Genomic DNA, 25,792 nt, shown 5'->3' on the forward strand with positions numbered 1-25,792 from the left:
GATGGACCGACTCTTTGTTTCTATCCCAAGGGCTGGAGAAGCCGGCGAGGCTAACGCCGCGACAACACGCGGGTGGTGGGCCGAGCTGGTCCCTCTCGTAACGGCTCACCGCAGGCCACAAAGAGCGCCAGTCCTGGCCAAATAAGCTACTGAGCAATCCACAATTCTCATCTTCAACAGAAAGAGACGTGTCAACTGTGTGGGCGGCGGGCTCGTTAGCTAACCGGCAAGCTGTGGAGGAAAGGGCAGCAAGAAGGCGACAGACCAGTTTTTGGATGGGCTGAGCCGTCCGCTCGGTGGCTCACGGTCAACACGTCTGCAAGCCGGCTGACTGGGGGTTGGTGGTCACTTGAATTGGTGAATCCCCCCCCCCCCCCCCGCCCGCGTTGGGTCTGTGGATAAATTGCATCTGCACCAAGGCTGTTGGGCGACTGGCCTCAGCTGGCAAAGGTCGCAAGAGACGCTGCTGCCGTCCAGTGCTCTATCGCGTCCCGTCGCGATAAATCATTCAGTTGCCTCGCTTGCAATGACACTGTACTGTACAGACATGGCGGATAGGCCTTGTAAGGGCCAGTCCGAAACGGGCCAGGTAAGAAAGGCTCCAAGCAGCAACCCAAGGCCTTGGTGACGACACTTCTTTTGCAGCACTAGCGGCGGCGTCTTGTTCTCCAGCGCTGTACTGTAATCTATTCCAGGTTTGTTCTGTGGCCAACCCCTGCAATCGTGCGGATAATTGTCCCTGTATGGTAAGACGCCACTGAGAGACTGCCATCGCGCGCCTTTTCGGGCGTTAGCATAACGAGAAGATGCAGGTTCACTATTCTTCGCATTCTTGTTAAGGACTCCAACGACCCATCCTTGTGTTACCCCAAACCTTGTGGTTACATATCCCAAGCCACCCAATCAATACCCTCTTGCATCAGCTCCGGCTGGAGTAAGACCCACGCTTGTGCCCGTCTTCCTGTAGCTCACAAAGCCATCAAGTGAGAAATGGCCCCAAAAGTACCCCCGTCACGCTGATACTGCAACTCGTCGAATCTGCAAAGCCTTGGAGTCGCATGCGCTAGCGGTGGTGGTCTATTATCCTCCCTACTTAGTACAAGAACTGCCCCCTCCCGGCCGCCACGTCCGCCAACCCTGACCGATTCTGGGCCTCCGAGAAAGTGTACAATTGGGAGGCTATTCTATTTTGTATCCGTTTTAGTTTCTTTTACCTACCTCCCGAGAAATGCTTGCCCGGCCGCTTTCCACCCGATATTTCATGCGCGAAGGATGACAGTATGCATAAGCACAAGTCAAAATCCAAATCGCACCGCTGGGGTCCCTGGTCAGAATGGACCTGGGATAGCACCCAACAGGCAAAGGTGCGCGTTCGCCAGGACTCCGAAGGTACATTCTGTGCGCCCGGGCCACTGTCGCCAGGCTGCTCGGCAAGGGAGCGAAGCTTCCGCCATGGCTTTGAAACATCCGACCAGAATATACTGATTGTGGATTTGGCAGGTCATCTCGACTACGAATGGGATCAGCAAGACCTGAGTCCAGTAGGTCATGCTCAGACCCCTCGCGACGCCGCAGTGGAGGACATAACGGAACGTCTAAACTGTCTATCACCAACTACAAATGAAGCTCACTGTATGAATACAATTTTTTTTGCTGTATCAATGTACACGGAGTATCTAAAGTCTCCTGGCTATTGGTTTGCAATGCCTTTCCTTTTTTCTTTCCGCTTTCAGCCTCCCCATGAGGACTGGCAAATTACCCCGACGTTGTCTGCTACCCGCCTTAGATACTGACGCGAGTCGAAGTCGACATCACCGAGGAGTATGCCTACGCAGGCGGATCGTCCGAGCAGTCAAAGACCAAACAAGCAAAGTCGAAAAGTAAAGACAAAGAAAAGTCACATCGCCGACACACAAGTTCAGACGGCAAATCATCCACGGCATCGCAAGACGACGCGGCATATACCGAGAATTCCGCCTTGCAATGTATGTCACACACGCAGCCGGTGGTGCTTGTTTCGAAAAGTGGCTTACCTGGACAGTTGTTGCGTCCCCGTACGGAGATGAGTACCAACAACACGATCCAACCAGTATGGCATTACCTACTGTACCGCGACAAATCGCTGACGAGCTTGCAGATACTGTAAATTATTCGAAATACGGATCAGCACGAACCACATACCGCAATGGTACGAGAATAGACGTTCCAGACATTGATTCGACTAATCAAATAACTTGTTGAAGAATGGTCACGGCCAAGCAGATACACCGCATTTACCGAGGAGAGCGAAGCATCGTCTAGTCAACCCACAGAGGCGGCGCAACAGTGCATGGGGGAGGGTTTCGCAGGAACTGTCGCCATATATGGTAAATTAATCTTCAGCATACACGTGGGTTGTTATTAATAAATTTAGGCGAAGCTCAAAGCGGATCCGAAGGGTCACCCACACCACAGCCCGAGACAACCGTACCAGTAGAAGGTGAACACATCCCTGGAATAGCAGAGGGTGGCGCTGGTGAACTTGATCCACGTATGCATTAACTTGGTGATTGGCTTGGCGAAATTCTAATGAGGAGAGCAAAGGCTATCGAATAGAACACTCGACACGCTTCCAACCCGGAGAGGTACGCCCAGTCCTTGCACAACGCAACTCGTTCAATTACGGGCTGACGTTTTACAACAGATCTTTAAAGTGCACTGGTCCGAACCGCAAGGCTCGATGAGCGAACAATCGAAATCCTCGTCGAAGAAGGAAGATTTGCAAAATAAATATGGAACAAAGTTCTTTGTGGGGTTTCGGCGATTCATCGTCGTCGCCAATGACCAGGGCCACTGCACATGCGTGTAAGTCGCGTCCGTGTCGGGTGATGCTAGCGGTGAGTTTCGCTAACATGGCATGCCTTCATGTCCTGGCAGGCCGATTCTTACATACGGCGGCAAGGCATGCAAGAAGCACGGGGTCAAGCCCGAAAAACACGGCATTGTCTACGAACGGGGCCAGAAGGCCAAGAAGCTGGACGGCGAGCCGTCGCTGGGTTTCTCACCCGTACGGGTCGAAATGACGGAAGAGGGCGAAAAGATAACGAGGGAGTCTCGCGTCAATTACTCGAAGCTTGTCACGGTCGAACATAATGTCAAGGTCTTTTTCATCGGTCACGTCTACCCCAGCGATTGGCAAATTGTCGGAGATGCCGTCAACCACTGTTGGAACAAAAAAATACACCAAAAACAACGCCACAAGTGACTCGCAACGCATAAATGATGAACGCGCCGCGCGACTTGGATGCAATTGTCCCGATACAGGGCTCTGGGGTGAGGGATGGGAGGTTTGGCAGACTTTTGCATACGATTTCGCTTCACGCATCGAGCGCGATATAATGTGTCGAGAGCCATGCAGGGTTACAGTATGCATGAGCTCAGCAACTGGTCAACGGCTGCTCTTGACTACGGACGCGACTTCGTATCGCTCCAAAATGGCAGGCGAAGCAGTGGCGCACAAGGCACAGCTGGGACTTGGAGGCAAATTTGTTTTTCTCTTGACGTTTTGTACTAGCATTCATAGCTGGAGGCTTAGCATCGGTTAATACATTCTCCCTCAATCTCGATAAGAAATCAAGACGGGCGCGCCTTCACGCAAGGGGGCTTTCACCGTTTGGGGCGGGATCGGTGGTTCAGGCTTCCCCAGAGCTGAAAACCCCGGCGCCATTCAAGCCACCGCTGGCACGCGCCAGGTCCCAGGGTACAGCGAATGGCAGCAGCATGTCGGCCCGCTACTTACCAGTACTTTGAGTGCCCAAGATGCCAGGCAAGTGGGAAACAATACAAGCAAACAAGCTAATGACCGTGTAGGAAGTGAGCTCCGCCGCCAACTCCGGACGACGAAACTCCACCGAAGCCTCGGCACGTCTCCCCGCAAATCGCAGTTTTCTCCGTGTCCGATCCCTGGAGCTCATCCTCGGCCGCCAGAGTCCACGGACTCGGGATGCCTTTATTAATGCCCTTGTTTCGATTCACTATCATTTGTAGATTTTCTTTCTCTTCATAGTTGTCCGTTATTGCCTCTCCTACATCGACAGTACTGTTGTCCACCTGCGCTGTTCGCAACGCCATACTTGGCGCATCTCCAAGAATCTTAGTACCTGGTAACCGCGCTATAGTGAGCCTCGGCTAAACAACCCTGTTGGCCTCGCTACGTATTGGCCCATCTATCCGCCTATTTTCTTTCTTTTCAACCAACATCTCTTCCTGAAAGACATCATTTCACAATGTCAGAGGCAGTCCTGAAAGACTTCCCCTCGCTCTTCTCCCTCAAGGGCAAGGTGGCCGTCGTCACGGGCGGCTCCCGCGGCCTGGGCCTGCACGCTGCTTCTGCGTACGTCTTTCCCCGGGAGCGTTCTAACCCGCCCGCGCGCCGCGCGCTAACCACCAAAACTGCAGATTCCTCCAGGCCGGCGCCGCCAAGGTCTTCATCTCGTCGCGCAAGGCCAAGGCCTGCGAAGAGGCCGTCAAGGCGCTCCGGGCGCAGCCGAACCTCGCCGCCGGCGCCGAGATCATATCCGTGCCCGCCGACTCGGCGACGCTCGCCGGCGTCAAGCACCTGCTGGCCGAGGTGAGCAAGCACACCGACCACGTCGACATCCTCTTCGCCAACGCCGGCGCCACGTGGGGCGCGCCCTTTGACAAGCACCCGGACGAGGCCTTTGCCAAGGTCATGGACCTCAACGTGCGCGGCGTCTTCAACGCCATCCGCGAGTTCACGCCGCTGCTCGAGAAGCGCGGCTCCGTCCGCGACCCCTCGCGCGTCATCATTACCTCGTCCGTCGCCGGCCTCGGCCTCGGCACCCTCGGCGAGCACGGCACCTACGGTTATTCCGCCTCCAAGGCCGCCGTCCTCCATCTCGGCCGCAACCTGGCCGTGGAGCTCGGCCCCCGCCACATCACCGTCAACTCGCTCTGCCCCGGCTTCTTCCCAAGCAAGATGTCCAACGGCCTGATGGAGATGACGGGCGGCGCCGATCAGCTGGCCAAGGCGAACCCTATGCAGCGTCTCGGTGAGGCGGAAGACATTGCGGGCGCCGTCGTTTACCTCGCCAGCCGTGCCGGTGCACACGTCAACGGCGAGGCAATTGCCGTGGATGGTGGCTCGCTCTGGCAGCGTGGGGAGCTTAACCCTGCCTCCAAGTTGTAAAATAGTCAAAATACGTATGAAAAACAAGAGGAAAATCTGAAGCGCTCATTGCAATCAATGTGTTTTGTTTGCAGGGTCTATATACTGCCGCTGTGCAATCTCTGTCCCGGTGTAATATCAAGACAGATGCTCAAAACGTTCAAGATGTTGGCTTTCGAGCTAACCAGGCATTTGCCCTGTACGTTGTCTGCAACATACTATCCCTGTCCTGTATATATGGCGCTTCAATGCCTGTCTGCAGCCACTCAACAACGAAACCTAGTCTCGTGAGCAACGCCATGACCTCGTCATTCGCCAGCTCGAAGCTGCCAGGGTCGGCAATACCAGACGAGTTTTTATGATTGTGGTCGCCATCTCCATCATCATCAGCTCCATGATTTCCAGGCGCATTGTTTTCGAAATGCCACAGCAACGGCCCAACGTTTACCAGGCAGCCACCGGGTCGCAGGCAATGCTTGATCACTTCAAGGTAGCGGATGAGATTTGGTGCTGTGTCGAGGAAGAAAGAGCAGGCCACTGAATCGTACTGCTCCCTGTGCTCATCGTCACCGTACAGGCAGAGGAAGTCAGCGGCGCACATAGTCATTATGCCGCGGTTGGGCGTGGCGGCGAGTGCAGTTGCAGGGTGTATGTCCGGAACCTTGTATCCCCTCAGATGGTTCTCGCGAGTCAGATGGTTGGAAAATGTGTGTACCCACGGATATATGGTAAACTGTTCCGGGGTTTGGCACTCGTTCAGTATGAATGACGAAGCAATAAGCTGGTGATATGAGATCTCATTGCCTTCGGCTTCGCAACCGGCATGGCACAAATCGAATACGAGTCTCCCCAGGCCAGCCCCCGGTACTAACACCTTGAAAGGTCTCCCACTTGCTGATTTTGACTTTTCTTCAGCGAGAGCTTTCATTATGGGTCCATAGGAAGCCTCTCTTTCTTTTGCGCCGTCTGCCGTCCAGTCACGATAGAATTGGCGAATGGTGCTTCTAGCCTTGTCAATGTCTACGTGCTTTGCAACTCCGGCCCACTCGTGCGGCATGCCTACGTCTGTTTTACCAGATGGATCCACTGCATCCTGAAAGGCTACCAAGCCAGACTTGAGAATCGCTCTGGCGAGCTCAGCATTCGAGTCGATGGCTGCGTCGGCCTTGTCGAGAGTTTCCAGGAAGTTGAACGGAGGTCCCGCCAGCATTTGCCACTGAGCCTGTGGAAGCGCATAGAAGGAACGTCTTCTAAGGTGAGTGACATTAAAGTGTGCGATCTTGGCGTATTGTCTGCCCGCAGTCAGTTTACTGTCCGTATCGAGTCAAGCAGAGAACGCACGAGAAAGAGTCCAAGGCAGAGAAGATGACCCTCACTTCCTCTGGGTCGCCCATGTTGTCCTCCACACCGCCCCATGCACTCTCCTCCGTGGGTTGCGGTTGAGACGGTGCATTTTGGACTGCTGGATTTGCCTCAGTTGTCATGCTCTGAGAGCTTGAACCAGCTGGAGGGAGCGTTGGGAGGGAGCACTGAAATGCGGGGTAATGAGGGGTAAAATGAAAGATCCTAAAGAAACAGAGCGGTCGACAGCTACTTTGGCAGACGAAAGAAAAAAAAATTGAAAATCTCTTTGGCTTCTGAAAAACGACCCTGCTGCTTTCGCCGGTTTCTGTGTGGGTGAGATCGTGCTATTTTGGGCGTTTCGGGTTGACTGCAGCGAGAAACCAACCAATCATGTGACCTGCGCAAAGATGAGCTCCAAACTTCGAAATCGCCCCATTCAACATCAGCAACGAAAGTGCTGAGGTTAAGAGGGATTGCTCTTAAGAAGGAAAATGGCTGTCCAAGAGGCAAAAACTGCCGAGGTGTCGATACCGCTGCCGAAATCGCTGGACACGCGTATCTATATCCGCGTCGCGACTCTCGATAAAGTGGTGATGGTATCACTCACGACGGCATCACAAGAAGAAGTTGGTACCACGACGCCGATGGGCTCTATGGTCTATGCACTTCCTGACGTATGTTGTCAAAGGCTCAAATTTCGGAAGGACTTCTGACGTTTAGCAGAGATTCAACCCTCAGCAGCCACTGGCCACAACAATCTTTACGACGGAGGCCACTCTTGAATTCACAACACGAACTGCCAGGATTTTGGCTAGAAGGGCGAATCGGCCCGTTTATGTGACAAACTCGATCAGTTTCGTGAATGCCGGCATGGGTGGCACAGTGGAAGAAGAGATGGAGGCGCTGAAGAATGTGATTGAGGTCGTATCAGGGCGGCTAAAGGAAATGGGAATGCTTGAGGGCACCGAGGTCAACGGAGCTTCATAGCGCCACGCTAGAGGAACTGAAATGCAACCCCCCGAAAGTATTGTTTCAAAGATGTTTTCGCAGGCAATGGTTCATGCTCAGCATGTAACCTCTGACTCGTGCCGGACGAATCTGCCTATGAATCAAGTCGTGCAAACAGTAAAGAGTCAGCATAGAATCTAGCGATTCACACCCTTGATTAGTCATTTGGCAAGATTGGCTCTCATTGTTTTCATTGCTTTAATAGTGACTCGGTGTACGGAGTATACTTTTTCTTTTTCAGCATTCATAATCGGTTTGGTCATGACTCGATTCCGAGAATGCATGCATTCAAGTCGCCTGCTCCAACGTCGTGCAAATGCATAAACAGCACATATAATAGAGTTGGCATTTCGTACCGCCCTTCCTTGGCATTATCATAGCTGACCAGCTTAGCTTCTTTCCATCCGGCATTTCAGCACGGTATCCTCACCGCTTTTAAGCAAAGTGGACACCTTCACCTCGACCTTTGGCTGCGCCGACTCGAGGCTCGATATGTGCTTATCGCAGACTACAGGTAACTGGTGGGACAAGACGGGAAACTTCGCCCGCAGAAATAGGAAAGATGCCTTTTGCCATCCAGCTAGTCATTTCGAATGCGACAGTAGATCTGGTGATGTGAGGAGATGGCTCAGTCAGAATTTCGCATGTTTGCTGTGTCACTTTTTGCGCGAGCGTCTGCTCATCACCTTTCCCTGAGGTGAAACGCACACCGAATGGCGCATGCTGCATCAGTGCGCGGTAGCTGTTGACCCGATGAGAGGTAACATTATGTGAGAGATGCGTAGGAGTAGAGAGCGTAAAACAGTCAACACAGCATCTATTCATAGTTTGGGCTACTGATCGAATCCATCCCAAGAGAGATTTGTGTTGAGTCAATGTTCATGACAACGTCACGGGCTGCATGTGCTAGTTGTGTGCTCTCATCAGCAATCAGCAGGATGAGAAAGACGAATGTTCAATGCTTTGTTTGCTCGTGTTTGTGCTGGCAGGGTGAATCATCATTGCACAGCTTTGAGCCGGTGCGGCTAACGTATGGCTGATAGAACACCCGCGACTGCTGGTTCATCCGCGTATGAAAACGGACGGGTTATCGTTATCGCATCCCGTCAACCCACTGCCTCAAGCGCCGGTGCCAGGTTCGTACGTTCGTCCACTGGTGTATGTGCTACCCAGAAGAAAAGAGGCATAGCAATATTTTCGGCGTCTGTGTTTCACTCTGACAAGGACACGACCACAAAAAAAGTACCTTTTCCTAGTTCCGCCAGCTAAAAAGTACTTGGCAGCCCCCGCTACTGTCCGCCACGCTGTCCGCTGTGCGCCAAACGCCAATTTTTCCTTGGTGGGGGCTTCTGCGAGAGGGGCCTAAATCCTCGATTTCATGGGCTTTGACCTCGACGACCCTTGATCCGGACATTGCTGCTCTTACCTCAACTGGCCGATCGCCCCAAGGACCCTTCATTCGCCCGGCTCCGAATCCTCTTCTCACTGTCTGTTTGGCGCACCCGCGACATCCTGCATTGGGATTACAGGCATCGACTGTAAGCATTGCGACCTGGCCAAAGCACAAGTTCCTCCTCCCCCGCCATCACGGGCTCGCGGCAGCTGCATACCCCTACGGCCCGCCGCCGTACCTCGCCCGCCGTGCCGTTGTTTCCGTTTCCATATCTCGGTTTCTTGCACTAGAGTTGCCTGCTTCTTTCCGTTCTTCGCCTCGGCGCTTGCCGTGCACAAGACTTCCTTGCTAACCGCCGTCCCTAGCTAGGCTCTTGCCTGCGCAGACGAGATCGATGATCTAGGCCGAAATTCGATACCCATCCTTGTGCCTTTCGCGTTGCCCAACAGACACCATGTCTTGGCAGCCTGCCCCCGAGTCCTTGAGGCAGCTCGCCGCTTGCCTCAAGGACTCTCTCAGCGGCTTCGATAAGAATGCGCAGAAACAGGCCGAGCTTGTAAGCTCCCGCAGCTTGTCCACGTTTCCCGCCGCATTGGCTAACACCTGCCCCTGTCAATAGATGCTCAAGCAAGCAAAAAGCTCACCTGATATCAATAACTATCTGGCCTACATTCTTTCGAGCCCGGAGCCCCCCGAGGGTGTCGCCTTCTCTCAGTCCGAGTATCATCTTGTCCGCTCCGCCGCTGGCATCATGCTCAAGAACAACCTCAAATTGGACTGGAAGACTATTCCCGAGTCGAGTCTGCAACTTATAAAGCTTGCCATACCCATTGCACTGCAAGACAAGAACACACAGATTCGCAATTTTGCCGGCAACGTCGCGACCGAGATTGTTCAAAAGGGTGGCTTGCTGGGCTGGCCAGAGCTGCTTCCTCAACTCATCGAGACCTTTGGCAATGTATCTGGGCAGGTCTCGAACGAGGCACAAGAAGGCGCAATGTCCGCCATGTCCAAAATCTGCGAAGACAACACACGTATGCTTACGCGCGAAGTCAATGGCCAGCGACCCCTCAACTATATACTTCCGCAGCTCATTGCAGCCACGAAGAGCCCTCTTCCCAAGGTTCGAATTGGCGCTCTGACAGCTATCAACGTCTTCACGCCGCGTGAGTCACAGGCAATGAATAACTCTATCGATGACCTTCTGCAACACTTGTTTACCCTTGCCAACGACGAAAGCCCCGATGTCCGCAGACAAGTCTGTCGGTCTTTTGTGTCGCTGGTAGACCGCCGGCCGGAGAAGCTTATCCCTCACATGGCTGGCTTAGTGGACTATACAATCCGCCAGCAAAGAAGTGACGATGAGGAGCTCTCCTGCGAAGCGGCCGAGTTTTGGCTCACCGTCGGTGAGCATGAAGACCTGTGGCAACATCTTCGGCCCTACATCGAGCAGATTATTCCTCTACTGCTCGAGTACATGGTGTACAGCGGTGAAGATATCGCTCTTCTCGGCGGCCAATCCGATGACGAAGACGAAGAGGATAGAGCGGAAGACATCAAGCCTGCCTTTGCGAAGAAGAATCTGACTCGCGCCCTCAACGGCGACGGCACAATGACCCCTGACTCTACCAAGGATGGGTATAATGCTGTAGCAGGAATGGAAGATGACCTGGAGGATGGAGAGATTGATGATGATGATGACGACGACGATGGTGATGACAACCCTGACCAGCGATGGACAGTCCGCAAGTGCTCCGCGGCAGCTCTTGACGTATTTGCTCGCAACTTTGGAGCGCCCGTTTTCGAATTTATCCTACCGTACCTGGAGCGAAATCTGAAGCATGAGGACTGGCCTCAGCGCGAAGCTGCTGTATTGGCACTCGGTGCCGTTGCTGAAGGATGCGAGAGCGCTATTCTTCCGCATTTGCCGATGTTGGTACCGTATCTCATTTCCCTCTTGACTGATCCAGAGCCAGTTATTCGCACCATCACTTGCTGGACTCTCGGCCGCTACTCCGGCTGGGCGGCCGCGTTGCCAGACGCTCAACGAGAGCAATTCTTCCTGCCTCTGATGGATGGTATCTTGCAGAAGATGCTTGACCGCAACAAGAAAGTGCAAGAAGCCGGTGCCTCTGCGTTTGCAAACGTCGAGGAGCGCGCTGGCAAGGCCTTGATTCCTTTCACGGAACCTATTGTCAAGCAATTTGTCATCTGCTTCCAGAAATACAAGGACCGCAACATGTATATTCTGTATGACTGTGTGCAGACCCTCGCAGAGCAAGTTGGTCCGACACTTGCCACGCCTCAGATTGCAAAGCAGCTTTTGGATGCCCTCCTTGGACGTTACAGCCTCCTGAACGACGAGTCTCGCGAGATATTTCCTCTACTCGAGTGTCTGTCTTATGTCGCTCTTGCCATGGACACTGCGTTTGCTCCGTACGCAGGTCCCATTTTCCAGCGTTGCATTAACATCATTCACAACAATCTGGAACAATCTTTGGCCTCTGTAACCGACACCTCTATCGATGCTCCGGAAAAGGACTTTTTGGTAACGAGCTTGGATCTTCTAAGCGCTATTATCCAAGCCTTGAGCCCTGAGCAGGCTTCGCAGTTGGTCAGTAGTTCACCGCAGCCCATGTTTGAGTTGCTGAGCTTCTGTATGGAGGATCCAACAGACGAGGTTCGCCAGTCGGCGTATGCCCTGCTGGGTGATTGTGCCAAATTTGTTTTCCCACTTCTTGAGCCACATCTTTCCAAGCTATTACCGTTTCTTGTCAAGCAACTGGATATGGACGAGATTTTGGATGAGGCAATCGAAACAGGCTTTGGAGTTGTTAACAATGCATGCTGGTCTGCAGGCGAGATCGCTCTGCGCTACGGAAGTGGCATGAGCCCCTTTGTGCACGATTTGATGACCAAGTTTGTTGAAATGATGGAGAACCCACGCGTGCCTCGCGGTCTGTCTGAAAATGCTGCCACTGCCCTCGGTAGACTCGGCCAGAGCAACGCCCACCTTATGGCTCATGGATTGGGAAAGTACGCTGGCCTGTATCTTCAGGTGATGGAGGACGTTGTTACAATGGACGAGAAAGCCTCGGCGATGAAGGGATTCACCGCCATTGTGCGCGAGAACCCACTGGCTATGGAGCCAGTATTGCTGGAATATTTCGGTACTATTGCCAATTACAACATGGACCTACAGAGCCCCTTGAAGCAGCAACTTCACACTGCGTTCCAAGATGTAAGACTTGTGGATCTGGATGATGCAAATACTGTTGATACTAACATTGGCCCAGATTCTCAACATTTACAAGGCCAATATTCCTCAGTTTGATAGATTTATCGGGCAGCTGAATGCCACTTCTCAGGAAAACCTGAGGGCAAGATATACTCTTTAATGGGGGGGCCATGACGAGCAAGGACTATGCGATGAGAAGGACGGTATTGGTTGGGATAGATCGAACAAAGAAACCATTGGAAGGATCAGTATACGGTAAGAGGAATGTTTTCAAGTTATAATATGGGATAGTGGGATTTGAATCATAGGTTAAAACGTTGACTGGAAAACACGACATGGGTATGGGAAACAACGAGGAAAACAACAATAGCATGAATGGAAGTTACGACATGAAAAAAAGGAAGAGGCGGTTCATAGCATGGCTCTGACAAGGCCAAAAACCAAGTAGATAGTTGATTTTGTTTTTCGTACAAACTTTGCGGTTTGGTGCCATTCAACGAGGGCATTTATTTTGTTGTTTGGTGCTTGACTTGATAGTTGCATTAAATGTTCCAGTCCAGACATCCGTTGACATGATGACGTGTGGCTTGGCAAGAAGCACTGTCTGCTTTGGTCGTTTGAAAAAACAGGGCGTGCAAGGAGCGACGGAATACCGAGGATGCTATTATCAAGGTCGATTTGTTCATGCCCTTCCGTACTCGCATGTTGGCCAAGTACACGATTGGCCCCTTGAACAGATGACACCGCCTCATCATCACGGAGCCCCTCGGGTAGTTTCCGACGATGGCAGGTTTTCCCCTTCGTATTTTCGTCAGATCAAGAGGGTTACCTTTTTTTTTTCCTTTCTGCGCCCGTGCCCTCTAGCCGCTCGACGACCTTGGTCTCTCTCACCCTTTCGATCGCCTTTATCTTTTGCCCTTTCTCGACATTCCGTTCGGAGATGCTCATTTCGAACGAGAGTTGATACTTTTCTGGTGACCCCCAACTGTAGCTGTCAACCGGGTTGTCCATGTGGCGCCGGCTCTCCACCACGGCTCTCGGGGCGCCACGTGCGAAGCCTCCGGCCAACCTGACTCAAGGACAAACAACAATTCCACCCGGTGCAACGGGTTTCTGGACAGGCACACAAGGTCTTTCTCGCCGTGGATACTACTTTTGGAGAGAGATCCTCTTTTTGGAATTTAGAGTTTCTTCCCATCTCTTACTACTTGCGGTTAGTAGGAAATCGGAAACGCGGCCTCTTTTTTGCCCACAGCCCACTTTGACTACTCACTGACAGCTGCCTTTGTGAGATGTTGGGATTGTCATGCCAAGTATTTGTTCACTAATATTAATACATTGTAACTTTATTTTTTTTTTCCCATCGTAAAATGCTCAGGCTAACCCTACTGCAGGGGGAGATTGTGACGATCATCGCGACGAGATCCGTGAGAACAGACCCCAAGGACGCGTAACTACTGTCCTTCCTTACAAGCTTTTTGAGGTCAGTTCCACTCGGACTTTGTATCCTAGCGTCAGAAACAACTGCTCAGGACTTTTGAAAAAGTATCACGAGACGCCGCAAAAGGTCACAGGTAATTGAGGGCGGGCGAGGGGGGGGGGGGGGGCCCCCGCACAGCGTGATGGCATTGATGGCATTGATGAAACAATGGCGGCGGTAACACGGCGTAATCTTGTCCTATTGTTGCTGTTTTTCTTGCCTCGCAGAGAATTGGTCGAATCACTGGCGGATCCTCGACGTACACCGCCTCTTGCGCCTCACGCCGCATGTGCTGTAAAGGGAAGTTATTTTCAGCATCTGGCCGGGAGACGAGTCTGACTTGGCCGCATGGGAATGGGTTCGTGTGACCCCATCGCCATGCACCGAGCCGGGGGGGCTCATTTCTCTTGCGACAACCGGGGCGGAGCGGCGACTGTTGGTGTTTCGGTGGTGTTTGCTCTTTTCGTAATAAATGGCATGATTATTTTTCTTTTCTTTAAGAACCCCATTTTCTAGAAACAAGAAAAAGGGCCTGCACTCCTAAAGACCATCAGCACTCGTGTCAGAGGTGATACGGCTGTTGCACATGGTACCCTGTAGTGATGCGTGTGACACGTCGTTGAAGCTATACAGATGCTTGTTGCAACCTTTTCCATAATGATGCCACTTTTATTGATGGCAAATAGAGGAAAATTATCGGAAAATTATCTTTCACAAGGAAAAGGCATCATTACACATGTACACCCACGATCTAGTATTGGTCCCCTCGCCTACACTTTTCTTTCAAAGACGACGATTGTCGTGACATGTCGTCATAGCTGACCTACCCGGGAGGCTTGATCCATCGGCCGCCTTGTCTGCCAGTGACGTAGTCGGCGAGACATGACCCAGGGAACCGGGACAAACCAACATCTGCTCTTCTCAGTGTTGTGGCTCCTTGCTCGGCCCGCCTCCCCCCTCTTTCTCGTTCACTCTGCATGTCAAGGGACTCCAAAGGGAAAAAAAAAAAAGGGCATCTCAAGAACAGAAGACGACCCCCCACAGCCTTGCTCGCTGTCTGTATGCAGGTCAAGGCTCTAAATCCTCGCCGGTGTGCAAAAATAGAAACAAGAGTGCCCGCAATAGCGGGTTTCTTCTCTTTTTGGGCCAACCCTAAATTATCGGGCCGGTTGGTTGGCGAGGGCCCCTAGAAAAAAAAAAAAAAAGGGAAAGAAAGGAAGAAAGGAGCGCCACTCAGCTGGGAAATGCATGAGGCTGGAGACAGATGATCTGTTCCGCATGACGGTGACTTGGCTCTTTTTTCCCCCTCTCTTTCTCTTCGGCTCCGGAGCCAAAACAGCAGAGAGTAGCCCCCCATCCCCTCGTTCACCCTCAAGTCCGCCGCCACTTACACCACATGACCATGCTACCATCGTCTAGAGTGGGCGTGTGATGGTATGGACGATATATTTCCCTTCGTGTATGTATGGCTTTTCCAAAGTTGCAGGACATGGGGTGCTTTCCCTCCCAAGGACTAGAAGATTGAGGGAAAACGGGCTTCCCGCACACTACTAGGTCGGGAGCGCTGGTCTTGGACGCATGGAAGAAAGACGAGCGCAAGGACTCTTTCCCTGCTGCCCGTCCGTCCGTATGCGGTTCTCGCTTATCTTTCTCTCTCTCCCATTCTCCATTTCCATCTCTCGTATCATCATCGCGGAGGAAAAAAAATCATGTGAGAATGACAGCTGCTTTAAGCTTACCGTATACATTTTTACTGCACGGTCCGCCAAAAAGCAGCCCACCCACCGCCGCCTTGCAGGAAAGAAGCCAAGTTCAACGGCGGTGGACCATCGAATCGAACACGCCCCCCCCCTTCCCTGGATCGAAAAGTCGGGTTGAATGCCGGCAAAGGGGGGAGGGGCAGTACAGCACATTGCTCGTCGGTTGCAGCGTTAGCAGAGGCGCGGAGAAAAAAAAAGGATGGTTGCTGAAAATAGAAACACACATGCATAGGGCAATTGGGGATGGGGGATGGGAAAGAAAAAAAAGGAAGCTAGCCAGCCAGCCACGCCAGCCCGTTCTGTAGCGCAGTCCTCGGCGTAATGAACTCTTGCCGAATTGGATCTCTGTCGAGGATGGGAATTGAGAGCAACGGTCTCATTTTTTTCCTTTTCGTGCCGTTGCGAAACTTTTTGCATTGCTTTTTTTAAAAAGAAAAAACAAAACAAAACAAAAACAAATTCTGCTTGGATGAAAGCTTCTGATCAGACACTGACAAACGACCTCGTCCTCGGTGCAGAATGAAAAGCGCAAGGTACCGTTGATCCTCTTTTGGCCTGCGAGAGAGTCAAGATCGCGAAAAGTTGCCCCGAGAGGACCCCTGCCCAAGCTTTACCATGCGATTTCTCTCTCTCGTCAGTTTTTTGTTCTTTTTCCTCGCTGTTTTTCCCTTTGGCAAGGTCTACTTACTTGACTGAAAAGGTCAGCGCTATCCTCCGCATCAAAAAATATGCATGGAACCGGGGTCTTGCTAAATATAGCTGCCGCGACCCTCGACCCCCCGGTCCCCTGGCATCTTACTGGTTCGCTTCACAAAATATGCGGGGCTAAACTACCCACCTGAGATGAGTTATGCCGAGCTGCCCAGCCCAAAGCCCCCATCCCCAGCCTCAGCGAGAGGGAAAAAAAAAAGATTTAACGATGCTCAATCGTAAATTAATTCCTTCGTGACAAAATCACTTGAATGCTCTCGTGGGACAGATAAGAAGAATACGCTATAGTGCTTGCTGCGGCCCCCCCTCGTTTCCCGGTCCGTTCAATCAACATTTTTGCTTACCGGGTCAAAATCAGCACCATCTTTCTTGCTTTCCGCCCCCTCTCCCCGGCCGTTACTATTCTTAGCTCAACATCTCGAGACCGCCGTCTTACCTTTTTTTGACGTGGTGCGTCTTGCCTGCTGTCATGTCTGCCATTTTTCTTTTTTCTTCTTTCTTTTCAATTACGTTTCCCAGTCTCGCATCGCGCAGTATCATCGGGACCCGGTTAGAGGATCGTGTCAGCATGGGCTAGTAATTGGAAATCAGAGCAAAGACAGCAGGCTGCCGCGTGCAGGCTGTGGAACAACAAGGTAACAAATGCAACGACATCATGACCATGGCTGTGACGTGTCTGATCCCCTCGCCAAAGTAAACCAAAGTAAAGCGGCAGCAGCCATGGTCATGTTCCAGACGATGAAAAGGTAGCAGCAACACCATGCTATTGGCGAGTCTATTTTTATTATTAGCATTATCCTTTTCTCAGGACAACTCAGCGCGTGGAGATACGAGATTCAACCCTCGGCACAAAATCATCATTCCAGGGACACACTGGCAACGAACAGGTACCAAGATCCCGGCCACGACATGGTTCATGCCACGCCGTGGCGCTGAATCACCTTCAACATGCAACTCCTGTGTATCCTAGCCCGGGTCACAAGAGAAGCAAGGGAGCATATCGAATGCATCACGAGAGCAAACTGCAAAATGTAGAAGAATTTACTTGACACAGATACCACAACACGCCCCCTTTGAAGCCATGGAGCCAAGTTTTCACTTTACCCTATCTTTAGACGGCTCATCGTGCGTGGGGGGGGGCAAGCTTTCCGAGCTCCCCGCCGTCGCCGCCGTCGCCGCTGGTCAATCATGCAACACAACCCTACCTAGCCATCTATCTATCGCGACGACCCAGCGTGATAGGGCCGCCCTCCCGAGGCCCAGTTCTGATCCCAATGGAGGCAAGAAAAAAAAAAGGGCCAAACATGCCCTCGGCGACGGCGGTGCGGACGCCCGGCTGTCGGTTGTCGGTTGCCACTATCACGCCACAACCTTTGACTGTAACCATTTTCTTCTTTTCCACACATGGGAAGAAGAGGGGAAACCGCCTTGCCGGAAACACTGGGTCGCCTGACCAACAAAAATCTCCACGGGACTTTGTTTTTTTTTTTCTCCCATCCCATTTTCCCTCTTTGTATCCTTTTTTTATCCACTTTGCCATGTGCCTGGTACCGTGGCCCTAGACCTTGACGGAGATCATTTTAATTCGATTCGGCCAGTGCTTTTTTTTTCCCTTTTCTGTCGACGTCGACATCGCCTCCCACCGATACTGCTTCGGGCGCAGATCCCGTAAAGCTCGCCGTCACCAAGCAGAGGATGGAGGGCCGGCGAACTCGGGCCCCGGCGTAAGTCGCGATTTTTTTTTGAGAGACGGGCGCAGGGCTTAGCCTCGTTTCTTGGTGGAACTCGCGCCAAAAAAAAAAGGCCTTGGTCAGCCGGTCTTCCTCTCTCTGTCCGGCCAACCGGTTTTCCAGCAAGGTCAAGGGAAACGCAAAGTAAGTAGGGACTTGAATAAGAAAGGAGCGATATGGAACAAGAGAGAGAGAGATGTGAAGAGATTTGAATGCCATATGCAAAAACCCTTGGTCCATCTTCAAATTTGACCATGTACTATGAAAGCGAATACCGTCATCCGAGTAGCCATCCCCGAAAATGGAAATTCGTGCAAGACATTTGCGCGACTACGGTCAAACCCTTATCATGGAACATTTTCCAGTAAATCAGCTGTCCAGGGTGAAGAGCACCACGCAGTATACGGGACAGAACTCTGTAGAGTTGGGAGACAACCCCCCCCCTTTGCTTACACTGCACCTCTATTTGATCGACCAATATTGCCAACAAAGTTGATCGCTGCAGGTTGTGCCGCGTGCGTGCGTGCGTGTGTCTTGCCTTTCCCTCGGGGGTGCGACCAAGAGAGAGCACATGGGGTGGGGGGGACGACGGCGGACAACTTTGATCCCATGAAACGTTCCATCTTGCCCTCCTCACCCCGTCTCTCAAAAAGGTTAAAAAAAACAAAACAAAAACACACACACCATAGAAAAACACACAGACAACAGACAAGCCCCAAACGAACCAGCCAGTGAGTTGGCGTGGTGCTCAAACCAGAAGCAACCGAATAACGGGGCCCGGGCACAGCCCTTTTTTTTTTTTCCCACGTCGCCACCCGGAGCTAGCTACAGTGCTGCAAGCTCGGGAGAGGCAGAGCGAGAGAGAGAGAGAGTGCGATTCGGCTGTCGGATCCAAGATTGACGTCACTTTCTCTCTGTGTCTCTATCTCTCACACCCCCCCTTACTCTCTCTTTCCCCCGCCTCTTCATGTGTATAGTTTCTATTTGCGAAACGATTGAAACAAATCAGCGGGACCAACATGTCCATTCTAGTACTGCAAAAATTGCATTCTACAATACATGCACAACTTGACCAGCAATTCTGCAACTTCTTCGTCATTCCTCTAGCTTTTGACCCGTCGGGTGGGTGGTGGTGGCGATCCGCTTTCCCTTTTAGGCAGCTCAGTGCGCGACGACTTGCGGAGACAAAATAGCGCCGGGTATAATGTTGTTAACCACTTTTTTTTTTTTTTTTTCATTTATATTGGCACATGGCAAAATAGATAAATTGATGGGGATCTGGGTAACTCAATATGGCAATCTAAATGCTTTGTAATAAGAAAAAGTTTCAAGGCAGCTCAAACTCAAAAAAACAAGGACGACGAGAAGAAAAGACATGAATGGTGATTCGCCAACGGAACGACTCAGCCGCGTTTGGTCAACCGGATCCTGCAGCCCAAGAATGCAGGGCCGGCACGCCGCCGGCCAACTCAGGGCTGGACTGGCAGGATGCCGACGCTTAATGTGACGCTGTAGAAATCATAGAGCGAGCAAGTAAATACTGATCATGGGCATCGGTCATGCCGGTGGTGTAGTTGGTGAGTAAAGACAACCAATCGAAGGCATTTTGCGGTCATGGCGAAAGAGGGGGAGGAGATACGATTGAAGCGGAGATGGACACCCGGACGCAACCAGTCATGGTCAACAATTTATAAATTCGACGTCGACAGCGAGTCCCGGATGCTGTTCCCCGCCGGCCAACAACATGCTCAGTGGTGGTGGGGGGTTTGCCAGGCCAAAAGCCGTGGTGCTTCTTTTGCCTGGGCTGGATGTACCAGTAGCAAATCCGCGGATCCAAGCGCCGCCCACAGAGCCCCCTCCGCCAACGCTAGCCCAGCTGACTGACAACACAAGATTCGCCTGCACTGCGCTAGCAAGTGACGGACTTGGTTCTTGTGGTTGTTTCTTTCTCTTCTTTCTTGTTTGTCCAGTTTGCCGACAAGACCATACAGGTGCAAGGAAAAAAAAGGACCGCTCAAGTTGGACTGGAATCTGTCCAACTTTGCCATTTGGCTTTGCATGACTCTGTAGTGGACCATGTTATTGGCTCTTTAAAATGAAGTAAAAAAGACTAATGACGGAAAGCGGAATTGAAATGAAACAACGAACCTATTGCTTTTCTACCAGTAGACGCCGATGACCAAAAGCCGCCCTTCGGTGAACCACTTGGCATTTCGCTGCGGGGGCCCAGGACAGGTCATTTCTCATGGACGATGTTATTCACAGGATGGAGCTGCACACGCGTCCCCCCCCCTTGTCCCTGTACCGATCAGGCAGGTCATCGAAAAGGCACAATAACCGCAATACAAAAGATTATCCCTTTTTTTCTTCTTTCGACCAGGAGAAACCTAGCCTTGACCATCTACGACAATAATGTGAAACTTGCCCTGAATCGCATGTCGACACCCTGACGGTGAGCCGGTGTAATCCCATCGCCATCCTGGCCCATCTGTTGTTGAGTTGGCGGCTTCTGGTATCACTGAATGGCTGCCAGTGTACTCCGTAGAAACGGACAAGAACGTCCAAGAGCCGACTGGGGTCAACGTCATGGGCAATGACCGAAACAAGACGCCAATTTGGGACACGAGATTTGAGATCTGGCGTGAGGCAAGGGTAGGAGTTGAGAGCCGCAATGAGGATAGCCTGGGGTTGGGAGGCCAGGGTTGCCGTCACGCAACAGCCCTCACAAGGGTTTGCAGCCGCCCCCCCTGCAGAAGCCGTAGAGTTTGCTTCGTTCGCTAGGTACCCTCGTCGATTCCGTTGAGAAGGGAAAAAGCTTCTTTTCCGTTACGGAAGGGGCCGCTGTCTTCGTTCCAAGGATCGTTCCTTTTCTTGTTTACGACATGCAGGGGTCACTCAGTTGTCCAAAGTTCCTGCTCGGGCCATATTGCAGGTAAGCGCCGCAAAGATTCCTTCGCGCTCTGCTGAATGAGCTTGTAGCGATACTGTCACCACAATCGGTCAGTATGCTCAATGCACTCGCTGGCTAACTCAGAGCAGCCTCGTCAACGTCAACCATGATTGGGTGTTTCCCATCACAAGTGGCTCCGAGACCTGCAGGTCGCTTTGAACGAGTCCGCATCTTGCATCTCGTAGCACACGGCCCCAGCCTTTGACCGCTCCCACGTTGCAATCCGGCAGGGGCGATAAGTCGACACTATTTCGTCTTCGCCATATCTTTCTTGCCGACTTGCCACCCACTATTCATCTGGCGCGCTCGCGCGCTCCATGCCTCTTTGTGCAACCTTGGATCACTGGCCGCCAGGTCCCCTGTCATGAGTTCAACTGCTATACTGCTTTAGTCTAGCGTTCCTGTCCTGGCGGCTTGGCAACGCTAGAAAATGATATCATGGGATTCAGCACAAGTCGGTAGAATGACCCCCCACAAAAAGCCAAAAAAAAAAAAAAAAACCAAAGGTGGTGTTGTTGGCATCTCGGACGAAAGCGGCGACTGGCGGGCCACTTCTCCAGCTTGCTATTGTTTCAGAGCAATGCACGACAACACAGGTAAAAAGCTAAAAGCAACAAGAATCAAGGCCCGTGGCTGATCTACAGCGTAGACTCCGCCACGACGCCAGTACTTGATGGTCATAGGCCGTCTCGGGTTTGTCTGACACGCTAATAATACCTGCTAGCTAGCTGGAGAAAGGGTCCGACAAGCAGCTTCTACCAGTAACGGATGGCAATCTTTGCTGAGTCCGTTATCCTCAAGACAGTTCTGGATAAAACAGAGCTTTTGGGAATGAAAACCAAGTTCACAATGGCTGTGCAGCAGCGCCGGGCGAAGCCTGAAGCAGTTCGCAGCATCTCGCGGGCCAGAGCAGAGGATCCTTATGTAACAGAATGCTGATTCGGTTGGATGATACGCAGTAGCGCAGCATGTCTCTGCGGAACACTGAGAAAAAAAGGTGCCATTGCATCGAGATTTCTCAAAAGAGGAACCATGCGCGACGTGCGGATGGCCGCTGTCGGCAACTCACCGCGCGCCCACAGACAAAGACGCACCACACAGACTGAGCTGCACGCATGGATGATCACCTGGCCAGCACAGATCGGCTCCGTACGGAGTACTTGGGCCACACTTTGTCTGTGTAGTGGCAGACACGGGACGTGAGCCAGCAGGGTTCCCGTCGGTGAAATGCGGCTGTACTTGGTGTGTTGATTAGTTTTTAGTGCAAAGTGTCACTGCACTAACATAAGAAGACTACCGCTCAGTGGTCGGATTGATTGATTGCGTGGCCAAACATTTCGACAGGATGCAGCGGCGCAGAGGAAGGCAACTAGTTAGTAACTAACAATGAAACATGCAGTTCCTGATAGCCTGGGCCTTGAGCAGTGCCTGGGTATTCCCATCTAATCTCACCAAAGAAGGCGGGTCAGGCATACAAATTACCGTGGTGCTATTTCCAAAGACAGGACGTTGGTAGCGAAATTATAGATTACGCGGCATCTCTCGAAGACTTGGGCTGGCAGCGGCCCCTTGGTCGATACGTTGCATAATTGAGCGCGGTATATCAGGGTTGCTGACTTTGCTGTTGCTCATGGCCCCTCTCCTCCCTCTCTTCTTGGCCGGTGGCCACCCCGCTCCGCTTCCGAGTCCGCTGTCATTGGGTCTCGGAACGGGGCGGAGGAGGGGGGGGTCGTTGATTTCAGTGGCATCTGGCATTTTACCAGCCAAGACAGACGCTACAGGGCCAAAGAGGGTTTTGATCTGAGCAAAAAAAGGGTCAGTGGTAACGTGCATGAGGGCACCGGTACGTGGGCGAGGGTCGCGGCGGTCTAGCTAGCGCTCACCACTGTATCAAGCAGCGTCGCTGCGAAGAGGCGTGGTGTGCCGCCCTACATGCTTGTGCAGCCGTACCGGTGGTACCGTGTGTGAGTCTTTGTGTGCGTGCCTGTGAGCCTGTGAGTGAGTACTCAGTAATAGTATGTGCATGTATGTATGCAGTTCTATTTTTGGACCAAAAAGCTGTTGGTGTGCCGGGTGGGTTTGTTGTCGCCTCGCCCCAGCCCACCAGTTCGCAGGCCCAAGGGACACATGGGGAAAAGAAGGTGAGATAGAAGAATCAGAATGGGCATGCTCAGAAAGTACTCCGTACCTCGCGCGAGAATGCCGTGCAGTCGGCCCCCCCTCCGCCAGCCGCAGTGGGCACATGTATTAGTACACCGGGCGACCGGGCCCATTCGTCCCATTCATTATCAGTCTATGCTATGAAGCCCTGCCACTTTTGACGACTCTTATGCGGTTGGCATTCGTCGGTGGGCGGTGAATACTGAGTAGGTAGACGACTACGGCGACAACCAGGCTGTAGACCCGGAGACAAACGCTTACCCTCGCCACTGGCGTTGAAGGAGCTAGTCTTTTTCTTTTCTGGTTGCTTTTTCTCTTCTTTCGCCTCCTCCTGGGCCAACGGCGCCGGAGACGAAAAGTCTTGGCATGACGAAAAGCGCGTTTGGGAATCGTTGCTATGCTATTACCGGGCCTACGTGGGCCGTGGACAGCGGGCAGCGCGCGCGCAAGAGTTGGCAGATGCTTGTTAGTCGTCCGCCCCGTTAGCTGAGACCCATCTGAGCTGTTTTTGCTGCCGGGGAGCAAGAATGCCAACTGGACGCTCTTTTAGCGTCGGCCTCGCTTCAGTCTCAGCCACGGGAATCACTACGACGCTGTAGACCCTCCTCTTCTCTGTCGTTCCTTGTCTATGTGTACCAACTGCGGCTTAGTTTTGGTCGACCCTTTCTTTTCGACTCAGAACCCTTTTTTAGAGTCCCCATTTGGTCCAAGGGATCTCGCGATCAAATGAATCAAAGCAATGCGGAGGCGCAGCATGTTTGACCCATCGAGCTTGTCGATACGAGGGAAATCAGGGCCTAGTCTTTCACCAATAGACGCGTTCTAAGCAGTGTAAGTGACAAAGTTCCTGACCCCTTTTTGAGGTCCTCACTTGGCATAGGAGTTAGCACCCCTGGCCCTGATCTTTGCTCTTCCATCTATGATGCGACAAGTTCTGGAAGCTGAAGAGGGTGTGCATGGGGTACTTTGGTCGGGTGCAGCTTTGAATAGAGGGGTACGATATTAGGGAAGCTTGTGGCTTGCGTTTAAGGTGGTGGAACAAGACGTAGCTGCATGTAAATCGGCAAGTACTTGATCGAGGGTCATTGAGAGAATTGCTTCAAGTACCCGGCATTAATATAGGGTTGCTTCTTTTTCTTTTCTTTTTTTTTCATATCCGCTACCCTTCCACGAAAAAAAAGAGAAAGAAAAATGTGCGAATGATGAGCAGTATAGTGCAAGAAGAGCGGTTTTAGAGGACATCATAACATGCTGCTAAGAGGTTTACCGATAGCAAGCGGCAACGGCGGATGAAATTGGGCAGCAATGAAACGTTAGAAGGTGTATTAGACATCTCATGCATCAGACAAAAGCCCCACGTACCAAGTAGTGAGCAGCTTCTACTGCAAACACTCTGTAAACCAGTATAATGGCGAGCGGTGGCGGCAGCTTGTTCCGCGTACTTGGAAGAACCAGGATGGCTAATAATACCGCGGGTGGAACTTGAATGAAAGGGGGCAAGGTTTGGGTTAATGAGTGACGACGAGTGCGCGGCTAGGGTGATGTGCGAAAGATGATGGGAAAATGGAGCGCGCGAGGATGAGGTGTGTGAAGCTGGAGGCAAATAACCGAGCCATGCAGTGCTGGCAACTGAGTAATCATTGGCAAGGAAGCAGGCCGGCCAAGAAGGAGCGAGACGAGGGAACGGGCAAAGGTGGGCTCCTTCGGCAGGCAAGGCTCCGCGGAGAGGTGTGGATGCGGACGTGAGCCGGCAGGTTGGGAGCATTACTTAGTAGTTGGCAGAAGACGGACAGTTGGAGATGGGGATTGGGCCGAGCTACTTTGCCTGTTTGGTGATGGTGTTGATGGAGATGATGGTGGTGGTGGACTGGTGGTGGTGAAGGGGTTGTCTGGTTGTGCATGTGCAGCAGGCAGAGTTATTTTTATCTCGTCTGCTCGGATCCCAAGAGAGGTTTAGTGTGCACCGGGCAGAGAGAGGCTCTGAGGCCCGCCCACCATCGACCACCTGGCCTGGTGCTCTTCTCCAACTTGGCTCAGTGTAATCCGTACGGAGTACTCAGTATTACTTAGTACTGAGTAGGTAAGTAGGACGTAGGACCCGCAACGGGACATGTGCGTCATTCGGAGAAGACAAAATAGATGCGATGACTGGTGGCGGCGGCAGCGGCGGCGGCGGTGGTGGTGGTGATGATGAAATGAAAAACAAAATAAAAGGCCCATCTTTTTGTTTTTAATTATTATTGTTCTTGCGTCTTTTCAGTCAATATCAGGACATGTTCTTTTTGGGGCTCTGGAATCATGCATGGTTCAAGGCTGTTGTTATGTGCGAGAGGGAGACGGCAACAGGGAGAAAGAGAGGGGGGCGTCAACGGGGCCATGTTTTCCCACGACACACAGCAGCAATTTCCATATCACTGAGCGAGCCAACATGGATAGACCCAGTCACCACATGGGCCTAGGGGACCAGATACATGGAGCGCATGTGTTCGACTCGACAAGATTGGCCACCAACATGGAATATGCGTCGGGCAATGAGCCGAGGGGGAGGAAGCATTCACCATGTTGAATCATGAGAGTCATGGGTAATTGGTAACGGGCCTCGACGGGAATGATGCATGAAGCAATATACAATTATCGATGCCTTTGCTTTTCCGCTTCCTCTGCTTCTGCCCAGTGCCAGGCAACCGCGGTCCACAGCGCGCCTGTCGCCCTGTCCTAATATAAGTAAACTTTGCAACGGGCCACCTGCTTGAACTGGGTGGGTGCCCTGTCAGTCAGCAAGACAGAAGGGTGCTTTTCCCATTCTGTCTTGTTTCTTTTTACTTTTCTTTTCTTCTTTTTTTTCCTTTTA

The 25,792-nt window shown here is 52.1% G+C and overlaps 5 protein-coding genes across 5 annotated transcripts; 4 read left to right on the top strand and 1 right to left on the bottom strand.

Moving 5' to 3' along the window:
- Positions 1-1,280: 1,280 nt before the first annotated feature.
- Positions 1,281-4,026, top strand: V2A60_004672 (uncharacterized protein; the record flags this gene model as incomplete). The annotated part of the gene is made up of 11 exons (XM_083255989.1): positions 1,281-1,389; positions 1,501-1,632; positions 1,806-1,985; positions 2,042-2,089; positions 2,138-2,188; positions 2,244-2,366; positions 2,414-2,530; positions 2,584-2,624; positions 2,684-2,844; positions 2,917-3,181; positions 3,850-4,026. 11 exons carry the CDS (start codon positions 1,281-1,283, stop codon positions 4,024-4,026), a joined length of 1,404 nt encoding a protein of 467 aa, XP_083112115.1.
- A 239-nt stretch (positions 4,027-4,265) lies between these two features.
- On the top strand, positions 4,266-5,188 carry V2A60_004673 (uncharacterized protein; the record flags this gene model as incomplete). Its single annotated transcript, XM_083255990.1, has 2 exons — positions 4,266-4,372; positions 4,438-5,188. The coding sequence occupies 2 exons, from the start codon at positions 4,266-4,268 to the stop codon at positions 5,186-5,188; spliced, it is 858 nt and encodes a 285-aa protein (XP_083112116.1).
- A 139-nt stretch (positions 5,189-5,327) lies between these two features.
- On the bottom strand, positions 5,328-6,651 carry V2A60_004674 (N2227-like protein-domain-containing protein; the record flags this gene model as incomplete). Its single annotated transcript, XM_083255991.1, has 2 exons — positions 5,328-6,459; positions 6,509-6,651. 2 exons carry the CDS (start codon positions 6,649-6,651, stop codon positions 5,328-5,330), a joined length of 1,275 nt encoding a protein of 424 aa, XP_083112117.1.
- A 351-nt stretch (positions 6,652-7,002) lies between these two features.
- Positions 7,003-7,498, top strand: V2A60_004675 (proteasome assembly chaperone 4 family protein; the record flags this gene model as incomplete). The annotated part of the gene is made up of 2 exons (XM_083255992.1): positions 7,003-7,185; positions 7,235-7,498. The coding sequence occupies 2 exons, from the start codon at positions 7,003-7,005 to the stop codon at positions 7,496-7,498; spliced, it is 447 nt and encodes a 148-aa protein (XP_083112118.1).
- A 1,868-nt stretch (positions 7,499-9,366) lies between these two features.
- Positions 9,367-12,310, top strand: V2A60_004676 (armadillo-type protein; the record flags this gene model as incomplete). Its single annotated transcript, XM_083255993.1, has 3 exons — positions 9,367-9,468; positions 9,532-12,153; positions 12,209-12,310. 3 exons carry the CDS (start codon positions 9,367-9,369, stop codon positions 12,308-12,310), a joined length of 2,826 nt encoding a protein of 941 aa, XP_083112119.1.
- Between the last annotated feature and the right edge of the window lie 13,482 nt (positions 12,311-25,792).

Source organism: Cordyceps javanica, chromosome 3 (genome assembly GCF_051103115.1).
Source record: "Cordyceps javanica chromosome 3, complete sequence".
Classification (NCBI taxonomy): Eukaryota; Fungi; Ascomycota; class Sordariomycetes; order Hypocreales; family Cordycipitaceae; genus Cordyceps; species Cordyceps javanica.